Consider the following 14,678-nt stretch of genomic DNA (forward strand, 5'->3'; position numbering starts at 1 on the left):
CTAGTATAGGAAACCTGGATCTAGGGGTGGATCCATAGAGATGCTGGAAAATCAGTGCTGGAAGTCACGTGTCAGTAAGGAGAAAGGTTGGAAATGCCCTTGCGACCCACACTTCTCACTGCTGTTCAGCCTGGAAGTATCCACTGTAGCAAACTCCCACAACTGTCCTGCCCCAGTAGATGCATATTTATGAGGCCACAATCTGGGTAAGAGAAAATCTGCCTTCCTGCACCTTTTGTTGCCCCTTGGAATAACTCTTTATCTCCCCTGAGCTGTACCTTGGGCACCCTGCCTACAGGGAAGATGGAAACAAGTGGGGTCCTCAGAACCTGCCAGAGATAGATGAGCTTGCATCTCTTCCTGGAAGCATGCTGACTAGGGGAGAGAGGGCAGACAGATGAATAGATATGGCCCTGCATGGAGCAAACCCCCCTTCCTTTACCTTTCTTTGAACTGCTGGTGACAATGCTCACTGCAGAAACCCCTGCCTTCCCGGGCTCCATCTGACACATGTCTCCGGCCACAGGTATCACAGTGGCAAATGCTATCTGCTGTAGGCAGTTTGGGTTGCTCTGGCATATCTGAGTCAGAGAGAAGAGGAACAGTGAGAAACAAAGAACAGAAAAGAAAGGAAAAAAAAGCAAGAAGCAGGAGATATTTGCCTTGCTTATGTCCTACACCAGACAGCACATGCTGGATGATGTTACCCGCCCCCAAAAGTACCTCTACGATGCTCTTACCCTGAGCAACAATAGTATTGTCCCTGCTAGTGGGTGCCACATCTGAGTCCCCATCTTTCTTCGCATGACCCTCCTTTATAGCTTCTGCTGGAGGCATCTTGTCAGCACTCACTACCTTCAGTGTTCCATACTCATTTATTTGAAACTATGCCATTGAACCAAAAAACAGAAGGAAAAAGTTAACAAGGATAGAAATGTAACTTTAAAGCTAGTGGTGCAACATGAGTTCTGAGTATAACAGGGGCACGGCTTGGTGATTAGTGTGTCCAGAAAGAGGATTTGGCTCCTCCAACGATATAGTTGAGCAGAAAAGTCACCCATCCCAACGCCCCACCATGCAGCCCCTGCTGGCTGCTGAGCCTATCCTGCATGGTCCGAGAAGAGGGAAGAAGCACAAGAGGCTCTAACACCAGCCTTCATCTGCTGTCTGCCTGCTCTTGGGTGTGATCAGCACCAGCTGGTAGCACTGAGCAGGCATCATGATGTGATGCCCTGTGGCTAAATAGAAACTGAGAAATCAGTGCACTTCATGCAAGCTATTTCATACTACTCAGTAGACTCAGTACACTTAAAAGTTGTCTGATGAGTGAAAGGCTGCTACTTTTACAGTGAGTGCAGGACTCCAGAGTCAACTCCACAACATGGCTTGGAAAGGAAAAATGTCCCACATGGAATGTAGCATTCCTCTGCCTCCCTGTGCAGGGCAGACCACTGCAGCCTGAAACACAGCATGTACATGCTTTCTCTGCTAAGCTCACAACATGGTACAGGTCAGTCACAGAGATGAGGAATGAGCAGCCTCACAGAGCAGGAACAGCTGAACAATTCTCTGGCTGGGCCATGGGTACTGCCAGGGCCTTGCATCATATTCCAGAGGTCCCAGGCTGGCACATGCTTGAGGGCTGCTGCTTAAAAAGGGCAAGCAGTTGGAGGGAGCAGCAGAAGAGTGGGGGGAGGGCAAATATGGCCCATGGTTACACTTACCCGCAGGTTACTCCCAGGCAAAGTAGCTACCCCATCTTTCCACTCCAGTACACGAACCGTGTTGCAGGTCTGCACCCCACTGATCTGGGGGATGACAGTGGCTGTGATGGGTTCATTCCCTACTCCCTTCTCTGGCCTCTCAGCCCCTGTGTTTTTTGGTGGCTCCCTGGGGAATCGCTGGATTTCTAAGGTGCTTGGAGGAAGGTTGATGGTAGTAGCATTTGCTTGAGAGGGGAAGAAAAGAAACAACCAACCAGAGACATATACAGAATGTTTTGTTGATGTAAACAAATCCTAAATCACAGCAGCCTCAGGTAGCGCAAAGTAACCTTCCAGCCAAGGGCTCAGTATCATGTTCTAAAGCACTCACATGCAGGCAGTGTGGCCCAACAGGATCTGCAGCCAGAGATGCTGGTGTGAGGAGGTGGCACTATCCACATTTAGGGGGTCTTACTTCAGCCTACTCCCATGATCAGAATGCCATGTTGTAGCAGTGTGCCACTAAGCTTCTGGACTGCTCAAAGAATGCACTATACAGTCCATGGCTTTTCCACAGCAGGATCCAAGGTCAGGAAGAGGAACTATCAGGACATTTGCTTCTACGCTGCTCAACTGGGCCAGATTAGCCCTAGAACTGCAACATAGGAGCCCTTACACTCTGCAAAGTGGGCACCCAGGCAAACTGCACTGCACTGGCACAGGGCTCTAAAGATCAGGGCTTCATTTCAAAAGCTTTTGATCAGCCACAAACTATCAAAGTGATGTGGGATAGCCATAGAGAATTTCTAAGATAGTAACAGCAACACAACTTTGCCTCCCAAGGTTTGAGAGGATCACAGACATACAAGAAGTGTGATACGTATCAATGCATGGTGAGAAAGCTGGGGAAGCTGAGTTAGACAAGCCAACCATAGAATCACAGAATATCCCACCTCCTGGCTCTACAAAGGACCATCCAAAAATCAGACCACATACCTGGTAAGATGAAGGCAGTCGTTGGCAGGTGGGTGTTCTGCACAGTGCTCTCAGTGGTGACCACATGAACGCTGACCTCCCCAGCAGCATTTCCCTTCGTGGTTCTCACAACCTCCATCTCTGATCTGCTGTCCATCACCTCACATAGGCACAGAGTGAGACACTGGAAGCCAGCAGGAAAGAAATCAAGTTGGTAGTACAAACACAACAAAGGTGTGAGAAAGAGACCATGGACCTCCCTTTCCACCACCTTCCAGGAGGCATTTCTCTAAGATGCTTTAAAGACCCACTTAACCTAACAGAGAAGGTCATGAAAGTCACAACACAACCTAGTAAGGCCCATGCTGTACAATCCCAGCCTGCGAACATCAAGGTTTTCATCTCACCTGGCACAATCATAAGGGATGAATGTAGCAGGTTCACTACAAGCAATACTGTTCTGAGGTCTATACCATCCAGATGCAGACCATGACTGGGGCTTGGTGAACCCTACACAGGAGAAGAAAGAGGTCTCTGAAGTCTACCTTTCAGTTCTCCAACTGTACAGCGACTCTTGATTTCCTTCTAGATGGCTATAAGAGAGAATTTCACAAACGAGACTTAATCAGGAGGAATATCCATTGCATGTAACTGAATTTCTCACGGTATCACTGATGTTCAACCCATCCAGACATGAATTTCAAGGAGGAGGCAAGGCATGTGGTGGGGGGAGGGACTATCCCCTGCTGGTCTGGAGCCTGGCTTCACCTCAGGCTTTCTTGCTGGTCACAGAACCGAGCCTGCAGGTGGATGTCCAGAATGGCCTATTGATCTGAGTTCTTAGCTGGACCTGTCCATGATGGCTCAGTACTTGCTCCCCCCCTCAGACACCACAGGCCAGGCCAAAAGCTACTCCAAGGCCAAATGTCTAATGAGAGCACTGTTGGTGTGGATTTGTAAACACACCATTGCCATAGCTGAAATCCAGCAGTTCATAGAGATCTCCCACCATTTCTCATAGGCTTCCATAGTGTTAGACAGCAACCTACCACCAACACCGCTCACATTAAAAGTTTATGGTTAAACTTTTAATACAGTATTTCTGAGATACTGATTGCACAAATAACATCAAGTCCCAGAGCACTGATCTGGTTCAGTGTCCCATAATGTGTAGGAGCCTCACCAATTGAAGGAGAGCGAGCACCAAACAACAGACAGGCTGAAGAGTTCCTTCCTCACCTCCAAAGGAGTGAGAAATAGCACTGGAGACAGCATTTGTAACTCACACCTTTCGAAACACTGGCAGAAAAGCCCCCAAAAAGCTCAACCTGATGTGATGCCCCCAAAAAGCTCAACCTCAGATGGGGAACATCCAAAGAAATAAAAAGGGAGAAAAGAGAATAAGCAGGAGCACAGCTGCAGCTATGAAGACCTAGCATCACTGTTGCAGCAGGAGCAAAGGCACTGTTACACAGCCCTTTGGACAGCTCTCCTCTCTGAGTGGGACCTCTGTCAGACATCAGGGAGAGGAGGCCCACAGCTGTGGACACACCAGTCTAATATTCATTTCAGCAGTGGCAACAGCCAGTGGGTCACCACCGGTGCAGATTTTTATGAGCACAGAATGCAGGCTCCTATTCATCACTGGAAAAAATACATAGCTAATGGAGGTGACTATGTTGAAAAACAGTGTTTTGTAGCTGAGAATTTGCTCAGACAAACAGTGTTATTGTGCTCTTTGTATCTGATGCAGTTTCTGTTGAAATAAATAGGAGGCATTGCCTTCGGAGAGACCCAAATATATTTTATTATGGTATCCTGGTTTTGGCTGATGGTTAATTTTCTTTATAGTAGCTGGTAAGGTGCTGTGATTTGGATGTAGGATGAGAACAACATCGATTTATTTGTTCATTAGCAGTGCTCAAGGACATTTCAGCTTTTCCCAATGCCCTGCCAGCAAGGAGATGGAAAGGAGTCAGAAGGAACTGGGAGGGGATGGAACCAGGACAGCTGACCTGAAGCTGCCAAAGAGATGATGGATATTACACAGCATCATGCTGAAAACTGGGGTGAGTTTGTCTGCTGCTGGCTTGGCATTGGTCAGCACATGATGAGCAACTGCACTGTGCATCATTCCTTTTGTGTATTCTTTTCTTTTTGCTTTTTATTTATTTTTTTTATTATTATTATTATTACTTTTCCTTCTTTTTCCTTCCTATTATTCTGTCCTTACCCAAGAGTTTCACTTTTCCCTTCGTTGATTCTCTTCCTTACCTCACTGTGGGGAAAGTGAACCATCAGCTCTGTGGTGCTGAGATGCCCACTGGGCTGAACTGCAACAGCTTTAGCACCCAACACGGAGCCCTGCAGATCAAGACAACAGATCTAACCTGAGCGTGTTAGAAAAAATGTGTTTGCAATTTGCTGTAAGTAACTAATTTAACAATTGCCAATTACAACACAGATTTCTTTGCTTTGAACATTGATTTACTGCTTACAAGGTTTCTTATGTAACCACTTTCTTGCTACTTCTGTCTCTGGGAGCTGGCTTCCTCAGTTTGTACGAAACATCTGCTTATGTTACATTGACCATGAGCCTAATCTGGTACTTGTACTCAGTACTGTTGGCATCCTCATACTTCAGGAACTATTTCGCAAAACTATGACTAAACACATTTTCTACCTTTTCTCCACAGGGAGTGAATCTGCAGAGGACATCTCTCCATTCTCCTCCACTTTCCTCTTCTCCTCCAGGCTACTTACAACAGTGCTTGAGAATTCTGAATATCTTTTGGAACGTATCTTTGAACAAGCAAACTATTGCTATGTCTGCGGAGTGTGTTTCAGGTTCTGTCTAAGGTCAAAAAACTATTTCAGAATATCAAGAATCACAGAATCATAGAATGGCCTGGGTTGAAAAGAACCACAAAGATCATCTGGTTTCAATCCCCTTGCTATGTGCAGGGTCACCAACCAGCAGCCCAGGCTGCCCAGAGCCACATCCAGCCTGGCCTTGAATGCCTCCAGGGATGGGGCATCCACAGCCTCCTTGGGCAACCTGTTCGTGGAGAGACCTGCCCTGAAGCAGGCTAGTTACAAGTGGTAGGGTGTGTGAGATTATATGGGCAGGCATTTTGGGCAGTGGACACAACCAGTGCTTTGGAACTTCATATCTGAACAAGTGCAAAGTATGGAAAAACTGTTAAAATGTCTGCATCACACAAATCACTGCAACACTGCTGTGGTTTAACCACAAGCAAGCTCAGCACTACACAGCCGGGGGGGTGGGGGGGGTGGGGATCAGAAAGAAAGAAAAGTAGAACTTGTAGGCTGAGATAAAAACTATTTACTAAAATAGAAAAAGAAGAGAGAAATAATAGTAATGACAATAATAATACATATATACAGGGAGTGCTCCAAAAGCAATGCCTCCTATTTATTTCCAAGGAAACTACAGCAGGTACAAATAGCACTATTTGACATAACACATCCTCAGCTACAAAACATTCCTTTTCAGCATAGTCACCACCCTTAACTACGTATTTTTGCCAGCAATGAACAAGAGTCTGCATGCTGTGCTCCTAATAACCTGCACCAGCAGAGGTGCCCCACTGCCACTGTTTCCACTGCTGAAACTCACCACCCACCGCTCCACTGTGCCAACATCCACTGTTTGGTGTTCATAAACATTCAGCAAATGCTGATGAATGTCAATGGCTACACTTCTTTTCCACAAGGAGGAGATTGGTTCCACACTCTGCACTCCCACACCATGCTATCAGATTGCCCCTCTGCTGCACTCTGCCATATTGCAACAAAACAGCACAGAATATTGAGGGGAAGGTTCAGCTTCTACTGCCATCCCACCAGTGTCTGCCTCTGATGTTCTGTGCCCACATCATAAAATAGAGCAGCCCTTGTATGTACTTACATACATCATATTGCTCACCACCTGCTGATCCTTGCCAAGGCCGTCCCCACGCAGCATTAGCCCCTCATGGCCAACACCCCAATTTCCAGCATGATACTGTTTGGTATGGATCATCCCTTTGGCAAGTTCAGGTGAGCTGTCCTGTTTCTGTCCCTTTTCAGCTTCCTTTGTGTTCCCCAGCTCCTTGCTGGCAGGATAGTATGAGCAGCTGAAACTTCCTTGGCTCTGCTCTCTACAGCACTGCTCAGTGCTGCTCTGTGTTATCAATACTGTTCTTTTCTCCTAAACCCAAAACAGAGCCCCATATCAGACACTCTGAAGAAAGTTAACTCTGCCCCAGATGAAACCAGGACAAATGTTCTAGGGCTTGGCCTACGCCTACTGAGCCACACTCAACATTAATCCAACATCCACCACAAACACTGCAGCTAATGCAAGCCCTGCAGCTAATCCACCTCTGCTGACAGACACTGTGGCTAACACAACTTCCACTACAGGGACGGCGGCTGAACCAGAGAGCCTGACCTCCGCAGTATCAGTCACTGCTGTATCAGGAGAAAACAACTGAAGCAGAAGCCAGCTCACTTAGTAGGGGAAAAAGCAGCTTCTCCTAGCAGGTACCAAGAGGAAGAATTGGAAGAGGCAGGCTCCCCTGCAGTGGGGCCATCACAAGAACAGGAGGAGGAAGAGACAGAACTCAAATGAGTCAGAAACTACACAATCTCTATTCCTGAGCGAGATGTGAGATACATGAAAGCATTTCAGCCATCACGCAGGCAAGAACATTGTCTCCTGGTTACTCCGATGTGAGGATAACAGGGCTATTAGCCATGCAGGGAAACCATGCAGCTGGAATCCCTCTCTAAGGAATAGGACACTGGCAAGGGGATTGGAAAAGGCCCACAAGCCCTCAGCCTCTGGAGGTGACTCCTGTTGGGAACCAAATTTCTTCACAGAAGACGATGTATGTCACCTATTCGAGTGGAACCACCACACTAGCTGTGCTTGAAGAGATTTATGGTCACCTGGACAACAAGCAAGTAACCAAAGATCCAGATGGAGACCATGCATGCAGCCAATGAGACAGTAATCTGTATGGAGCACACGATCAGTCGTCATATGCCAGCACACTGGAAAGATGGAAAGGAACCAACAGTGCACATAGTGCTCATCCAGCTCTGGCAACATAAAGAAAACCTCTCCCTTCACGATGGGCCACTTCTTGGCTGCAAGGAAACTGCCCGAGGGGTCCAGCAACTCAAAGAGAGCATATCCTCCTTCCTACCTGTATAGTCTGCTGCCTCAGCTACCACAAGGGTCAGTTCCTCTGCTCATGTGAGAGAGGATACAGTGGGTACATGTCAAGCGCCACTCTGTGGTTTTATCTGCATGACCATGACGAAAACATCAGGAAGTGGGAAGAAAAAAATCTACTTTGAAGCTAACAGGGCAGGTGTGTGAGTTGCAAGAATAACACAACAGCCAAAAGAGGAAAATAACTGCTCCAGTTTCTGCTGGGCAGCTCCCCAGACAGAATAGAAGGGCTAATCATACTTCAGATCTTAATGAAGGGACTTCTGGTTTACATTTATTACATTATTACACGTATTTAAACAACAGATACTCCAGTTAGAACCACAGAATATTTTAGGTTGGAGGGGCATTAATGATCACCTCATTCCAACCCTCTGCCACAGGCAGCATTGCCAGCCACCAGAACAGGCTGCCCAGGATCCCACCCACCCTGGCCTTGAATGCCTCCAGAGATGGGGCATCCACAACCTCCCAGGGCAACACATTCCAGCACCTCATCACCCTCTGAATAAAATATTTCCCCAGAATCTAAATCTAATCTAAATCTTCCCTCTTTTAATTTAAAACCAGTCCTGTCACTATCAGAACACAAAAAATTTGGTCCCCCAATTTGGTCCCCCTCCTGCTCGTAAGTTCCCTTCTAGCAATGGAAGGCCACGACGCCATCTCCCTCGGAGCCTTCTCTTCTCCAAGTTAAACCAGCCCAACTCCCTCAGCCTGTCTTTATAGGAGATGTGCTCCAGCCTGCCGACCATCTTCATGGCCTTCCTCTGAAATAACTGCAATAATTCCACCTCCACATCCTTCCTTGCTGGGGTACCCAGGCCTGGACACAGTACTCCACACAGGGCCTCATGAAGGCAGAGCACAGGAGGACAATCCCTGCCCCCATCTGTTGTCGCAGCCCAGAATACAGATAACTGTACTGGATGCCAAAGTGAGCCTAACTGGGAAGGAGTGGTAAAAGCACTCCACTGTGACTGGCCCAGAGGCTCCATGCATCTTTGGCATACTTAAAGGACCAGAAAGGCCTGGTCTTTTGCTATAGCTGCCATGGACATGGATATTAAACATTTGTCTACTTTGCCCAGCATCCCGAATTACCCTTCTGCTCTGGGGTGGCTTATGGCTGACAAACAGCAGGTAATGACTGCTGCCACAGCAATCCACTGGCAACAGTATAGCACCAATCAACACTCCCCTATGCCCATCTATTAGCTGACTGGAGAGCCAAGGAGTCATCAACAAGATTCAGTCACTCTTTAATATTTAGTAGTCCCATGTGGCCAGTGGGGAAGTCTAATTGAGAATGGAGGCTGACACACTGCCACAAACACACCAAGGCAAGTATCGCGTGCTCACAATGGTGGAAACAACCACTGGATAGTGGGAAATCTTTCCATGCCCTAATGCCAATGCCTGAAAAACTATTGTGGGCCTTTAAAAGCGAGTCTTCTGGCAACGCAGCACCCAATAAAGAACTGAACCAGACAGCAGGACTCCCTTCCAAAACCACCTCATAAATGCCTGGGCCAAACATCCATTGAGTGGATATATCACATCCCCTGTCATGCACCAGCCTCCAGTAAAATCAAACGATACAATGGACTGTTAAACACTACATTGAGAGCAAGGAGACATTCAGACAGTAGAGTACATCTAGCAAAAGCCACCTGCTTAGTCAACACCTGGGGATCTGCCAGCTGAGCTATCCCTGCCCAGTGAGAAAGACAGGGTGCATAGACAGGTGGGAGGGGACACAGCCAGGACATCTGATCCAAGCTGGCCAAAGGGACATCCCATACCACATCACATCAGGCAGAACAAGAAATATGGGGCAAGTGGCCAGGTGTGCTGCTGGTGCTCAGGGCCTGGCTGGGCAGTGGTGGGCTGGTGGTGAGTCATTCTGCTGTGCCTCACCTGTATCGTGTACCCATCTCTGAAAACTCTGCACACTCATTCCTCTCTCTTACCTCCTGTTGAGGGACAGAAAAGCACCTCATGCTCCTGCTCAGAGTCTAACAAAAAGCCCAGAAAGGAGAAATGCCATTCTAGGACACTCCAGCCACGCATGAATGGCTGATTTGTGTTCTCCACAGAGGACACCACAATAGGCAAACTGGAAAGAAGAATTTATCACTATCATCCAGAAACGCTCTCTTTCTTGGCCTGCTTTCCTCCAGCACAGCAGTTTTTGCAATCATGTTCTCAATGCATACAGCCATCTGTCTGCAAGCAGACCCTGCCAGTCTATTTCAACCAGTTTTGACAGCAAGATAGATATCTTTATAATGATGGTCTCTAGTAGTAAAACCTTCATGTCTGGGAATCCACATAGAGAACTGGGTCTCTGGATTGCCTCACCCTCAAAGCTGTCAGCACGGAAAATGAGCTGAATTTATTGTGGACAGCTGACCACAGCACACATGCGTACAAAGGAAAATGGCCACAAAACACGTAAGTAAGGCAGATCGTATTCTCTGCTTCTGCTCCTGAAGTTTCTAGCTCATCAAGCAAAAAATGTTCAGTTTTGGACACCACTGCCCGGGACCAGCAGCACCAGGACTCAGAAAGCTGCTGTTTCTATTGTTGCTACACAGAAGAGGCTCCAACTCTGCAGCGACCTCACACTTTAACTCTTGCAAACCCACAGCAAAGCCAAGGGATGATCTCTTTGCAAAGAGGAGAGTTAAACTCTGTGGAACAGGCCATCATGGAGCACAGAGAAAAGCAACTCTCAGCTCAGAGACACTGGATAGCCCCAGCAACCAGCACTTCACAAAGCTCAGAGCAGTCAAAATTTGTGTCTTTTCATCACATAATTGATTTAAATTAGCTCTATCTAAAACAGTATAATGTGTTTATCAGCTTTTTGGCTTCTGATAAAGTCAAACATCTTTCAGTTCCGCACTAGTCCATGCTGGGCACCATTTGTCTGGGAAGCAGCTTTAGAGGAAAGGACCTCGTGGCACAGTTCAGACACAGCTAACGGAGCAGGAACACTTGGAACTCCTCTCCCACCAGTCATCTCCAGGAGCATCACTGTCACTGAGAGCAGCTCTTGTGCCTGTGCCTCCGCAGTCACAGCTCACAGGCATACACAGGGAGAACACAAAGTTACCAGTGATCTCACTTGCCACCCTGGGATGAGCAGAAACCTTGCCAGCCAACTCCTGCTCTGAGCACCGCTCAGAACATCCCAGCCTGCTGTTCTTTACTGCTTACAAGCAGGGAGATGCATCCAAAGAGAACTGAAATGCGGTTCCCAAACATTTTGAAATACCATCTTTTATCTTCAAACTAATTAAATAAAACCTATCCTAGACCACCCGGGTGCTGGGCAGCTGTGCCAATGCTGACGTTTCTACCTACCTACTGCCCTGTCAACAGGGAACAAGCCAGGAGAGAAACACTGTGGATAAAAGAGTAGTTCTCCCAGCAAAATGGACAGCTGAGTAGCTTTGTGTCATTACAACCAATAGGGCACTACGCCTCCTTTGCAAGCAAATCACGTCTGTTATCAGAGGCTACAATTCAAACCTGATGCCTACCAAGGAACGTTTTGCCCAGAGAAAAGAGTGGAACTGAGAAAAAAGCATCACCTCAGTGTTGGTTGTTGAGTTACAGCTCACACTGACTGCTATCAACACTCATCACGCGGGAGCGTATCTGATCACATGGAACATCAGACCCACTGAGGGATGGGCGGTCCTGGAGCACTTTGGTAAACTGAAGAAAGGGGAAAATCTATAGAAGGAAATTTGGAGATGAAAGCTGTGCACTTCAAGTCTCACTCCTTGGCAACAGATGAAAGTTCTGATGCTACAGAAACAGCTCCATCTGCCATTTTTCTTAGAAGTATTGACAATGAATAGCACATCACTGAAGAAATGGCTGCTCTGGTGCCACTGAGACTCAACTACATCTCTCTGTTTGTATGAAGCAGTAGAAATGACACTTAGAACCTGATGGTGCCCAGCTATGGCTGGTGAAAGAGAGACCTATAAAAAGAATAGAAGACAACAACAGTGCTGCCAACAACTCACAGCTGATGCTTATTGCCAGACATCAACGAAACTAAGTGCAAAAGAGCTCTAAAGATGGATAACATTGTGCAAATCATTATCAACACCATGATGTTCATTATGTCCGAAGGACTGAATCAGGGCCAGTTCCTTAAAAGTGTGGATGCTGATGGTGGGGACATCATTTGTTCTTCTGAAGGAAGATGGCTGAGGGGGAAAACGATCCCAAGATTTTATGATCTGTAAGATGAAATCACGGCACGAGTGGGATCAGAAGGGAAGCTGGTGCCAGGAGTTGGATATGGAGCATTTCTGGTGGATTCGAGTGAACATTTACATGAGCCCATATGCGTCTTCAAGGTGAAAAGCAGCTTATCTGTGCTATGGTTCAAATCGCAGCAGCATTCAGAATGAAACTTAAATTACGGCAAACTCGAGCAACAGCAAATAACCGAATGCGTTCTGATGGGCTGCTGAACGCGGTCTGCGAGTTGCAAAAAATGCACGCCCTGCTTCCCGTTCTGATCAAGGAACGAGAAGAGAAGTTTCAGACCTCTGACCAAAAACAAAACGAAACGGGGTGTTTTTTTGTGTTCCTGCGGCTGTTTGCAGCTGACACCAACGCGCTGCCGGGATGTCCGAACGGAACAGACCGCACGGCGACCCGCTCAGCCGCTCCTCCCCGCCTCTCGCCCCGGCGGAGCCCCGCGCAGCGCAGCGGGAGGGAGAGCGGCCCCCGGCCCGGCGGTGCGAGGCATCCTCCGCTCCTCCGCACAGATCCGTACCGCACCTCCTATTTTTCCCCCGTAAGATACGCCCCCCATTGTTCAGAACAGCGGTTCGTGCCGAGACAAAACGCGGCGTAGCGCTGCCACGGCGCGGCCGAGCGGCGATGCGGAACAAACCCTTCGGTCACGCCGCTCAGCGGGGCCGGGGCGAAGCTTGGCGCCGTGTGGCACCCCCCGCTGTCCCCGCAGCGCGGCTTTTTTTTTTCTTAGCGCGAAAATGGCGGAGTTTCCCCTCCCCGCGGGTGCGCCGGGGCCGCCCCGTCTGCAGGGGGCGGCGCGGAGCGGAACGCCGCGGGAAGGCGCTGCCCGCCAGGCCCCGACCCGCGCACTCCTCCCGCCCCGCCGCCCCTGGGCACGGGGCGCCGCACGGTGCCCTGCGGCAGAAGGGAAGGAAGGAAAAAAAAACAACAGTAAAAATGAAGACGAAACCCAGGCGGGCCGCAGCGCCCGGCCCGAGCGCCGGGGCGGGGAAGCGCCGCCGCAGGCCCGGGCTTAGCGGTGCCGTCCGCCGCTCCGCCGCCCCGCACGCCGCTGCTTACCCGCACGGCGCCGCCGACCCCGCACGGGGCGCCCCGCGGCCCGATCGGGGCGGTGCTCGCGCAGCCGGGAGCGCGTTGCGCAGATGCGGGTTGGGCCGAGTTCCGCGGCGCCCGAGCGGCCCGGAGCTGCGGAGCCCCCGCGCCGGGAGGGCCGGGCGTGTGCGTGAGTGAGTGAGAGTGTGCGGGGGGAGGGGGCGGTAATTGGGCAGGTTGGGAATGTATGCACTTAATGAGCGCCGTCGCCATGGCAACCCGCGCATTTCTCAGCGCCGCGCCGTCGGTTCTCGGTCCGGCCGCATGATTTCGGGAGCGGCCCGACGGCGCCGCCCGGACACCCCGCACGGCCGCGGGGCGGGGGAAGCCGCACGGGAGGGCTCCGGGCGCGGCCCGGCCGTCAGCAGCTCTGCTGCGCTCGGGACCTCGGCCAGCTGCGGTTGTAGCGGTGAATCCGTCTCCGCTTCCCCCCGTCCTCCCGTTCCCCCCGTGCTTAGCAGGAGCGAGCATTCACGGAGTAATCGGTCCCCACAACGTTAACGGCGGTGCTGAGCTCCAGGCTTCCACGGCCTTGCCTTGTATTGGGGCGGTTTGAGGTGGCTCAGACGGCATTTTCACTCCCCGTCTTAAAAATGATGCTTGAAATTGAGTTACGTTGGGCAGGGAGAGCAATAAGAATCTATCACAGATTGTAAAGTACCTACCTTTCATATAACACAGGTAGGAGACCTGCAGGATGACACAAACGGCTTAAGCCCCATCTGAATTGGGCAGGCAATGGCAGCACAGGAGCAAGCTGCTCCCTGTGGAGTCCCCAGCACTTAACACACCTGGAGCTGTGCCCTCCAAAACTTTCAGCGTGTCAAAAAAGATGCAGAAGCCTGATAAAGCAAGCAGGAAATCACTGACAGGTGTTTCCTCTGCTGCTACTGCCTTCTTTCCCGTTATTAAATAAACCCTCGGTACTACAGCAGGGAACAAGTCATCCCATAATGCACTTACACTGCGGCAGGAGGTTCAAACAGATTCAGATGAAGAGCAGAGATCCGTCACTGGAAAAGCAGTCAGGATTCACCCTCCCCCCACCGAAGGCACACACTGTAGCTCCTCTGTTCTTGGCCATGTTTGCCAATTAAAGAGAAAACAAAGTTATGAATTCAAGAATGCTGGATGTCTGCAGAACAGCTGGTTGGGGAGGGGAATAAAGCAGGAAGGTGCTCAGCTGTGCAGTGAAGGCCCTGGCAGCTGTACTACATTGGTGTGCATCACCTGCCATTTCTGCAGCCTCTGTTGTAACACAGCTTTTATTTCTTTCAACTTAGTTATTTTTTAATGCTTATTTTTACTCTTAAACAGCTCTTCTTGTACCTCTCTCCTTCCAGCTCCTCACAACACTTAACCCTGCACTG

General features: G+C 49.4%; 1 protein-coding gene across 10 annotated transcripts in view; it reads right to left on the reverse strand.

Moving 5' to 3' along the window:
• The window catches only part of L3MBTL1 (L3MBTL histone methyl-lysine binding protein 1), a 32,245-nt gene extending 18,006 nt beyond the window's left edge, over positions 1-14,239 (reverse strand). For 2 of the 10 annotated variants that reach the window (XM_015881299.3, XM_015881298.3), the window contains exons 1-5: positions 13,276-14,239; positions 2,700-2,862; positions 1,725-1,948; positions 741-885; positions 443-581 (exon numbers count right to left, since the gene is read on the reverse strand). In XM_015881299.3, coding sequence (XP_015736785.3) covers positions 443-581; positions 741-885; positions 1,725-1,948; positions 2,700-2,862; positions 13,276-13,779 — 1,175 coding nt within the window. In that variant the 5' untranslated portion in view covers positions 13,780-14,239. Of the gene's footprint in view, positions 1-442; positions 582-740; positions 886-1,724; positions 1,949-2,699; positions 3,272-13,275 lie in introns of those variants that run through there. The other 8 variants (XM_085520012.1, XM_015881302.3, XM_085520011.1 and 5 more) reach the window with 8 other exon arrangements.
• Between the last annotated feature and the right edge of the window lie 439 nt (positions 14,240-14,678).

This window comes from Coturnix japonica, chromosome 19 (genome assembly GCF_054131305.1).
Source record: "Coturnix japonica strain WE chromosome 19, WE-NBRP24, whole genome shotgun sequence".
In the NCBI taxonomy this organism is placed as follows: Eukaryota; Metazoa; Chordata; class Aves; order Galliformes; family Phasianidae; genus Coturnix; species Coturnix japonica.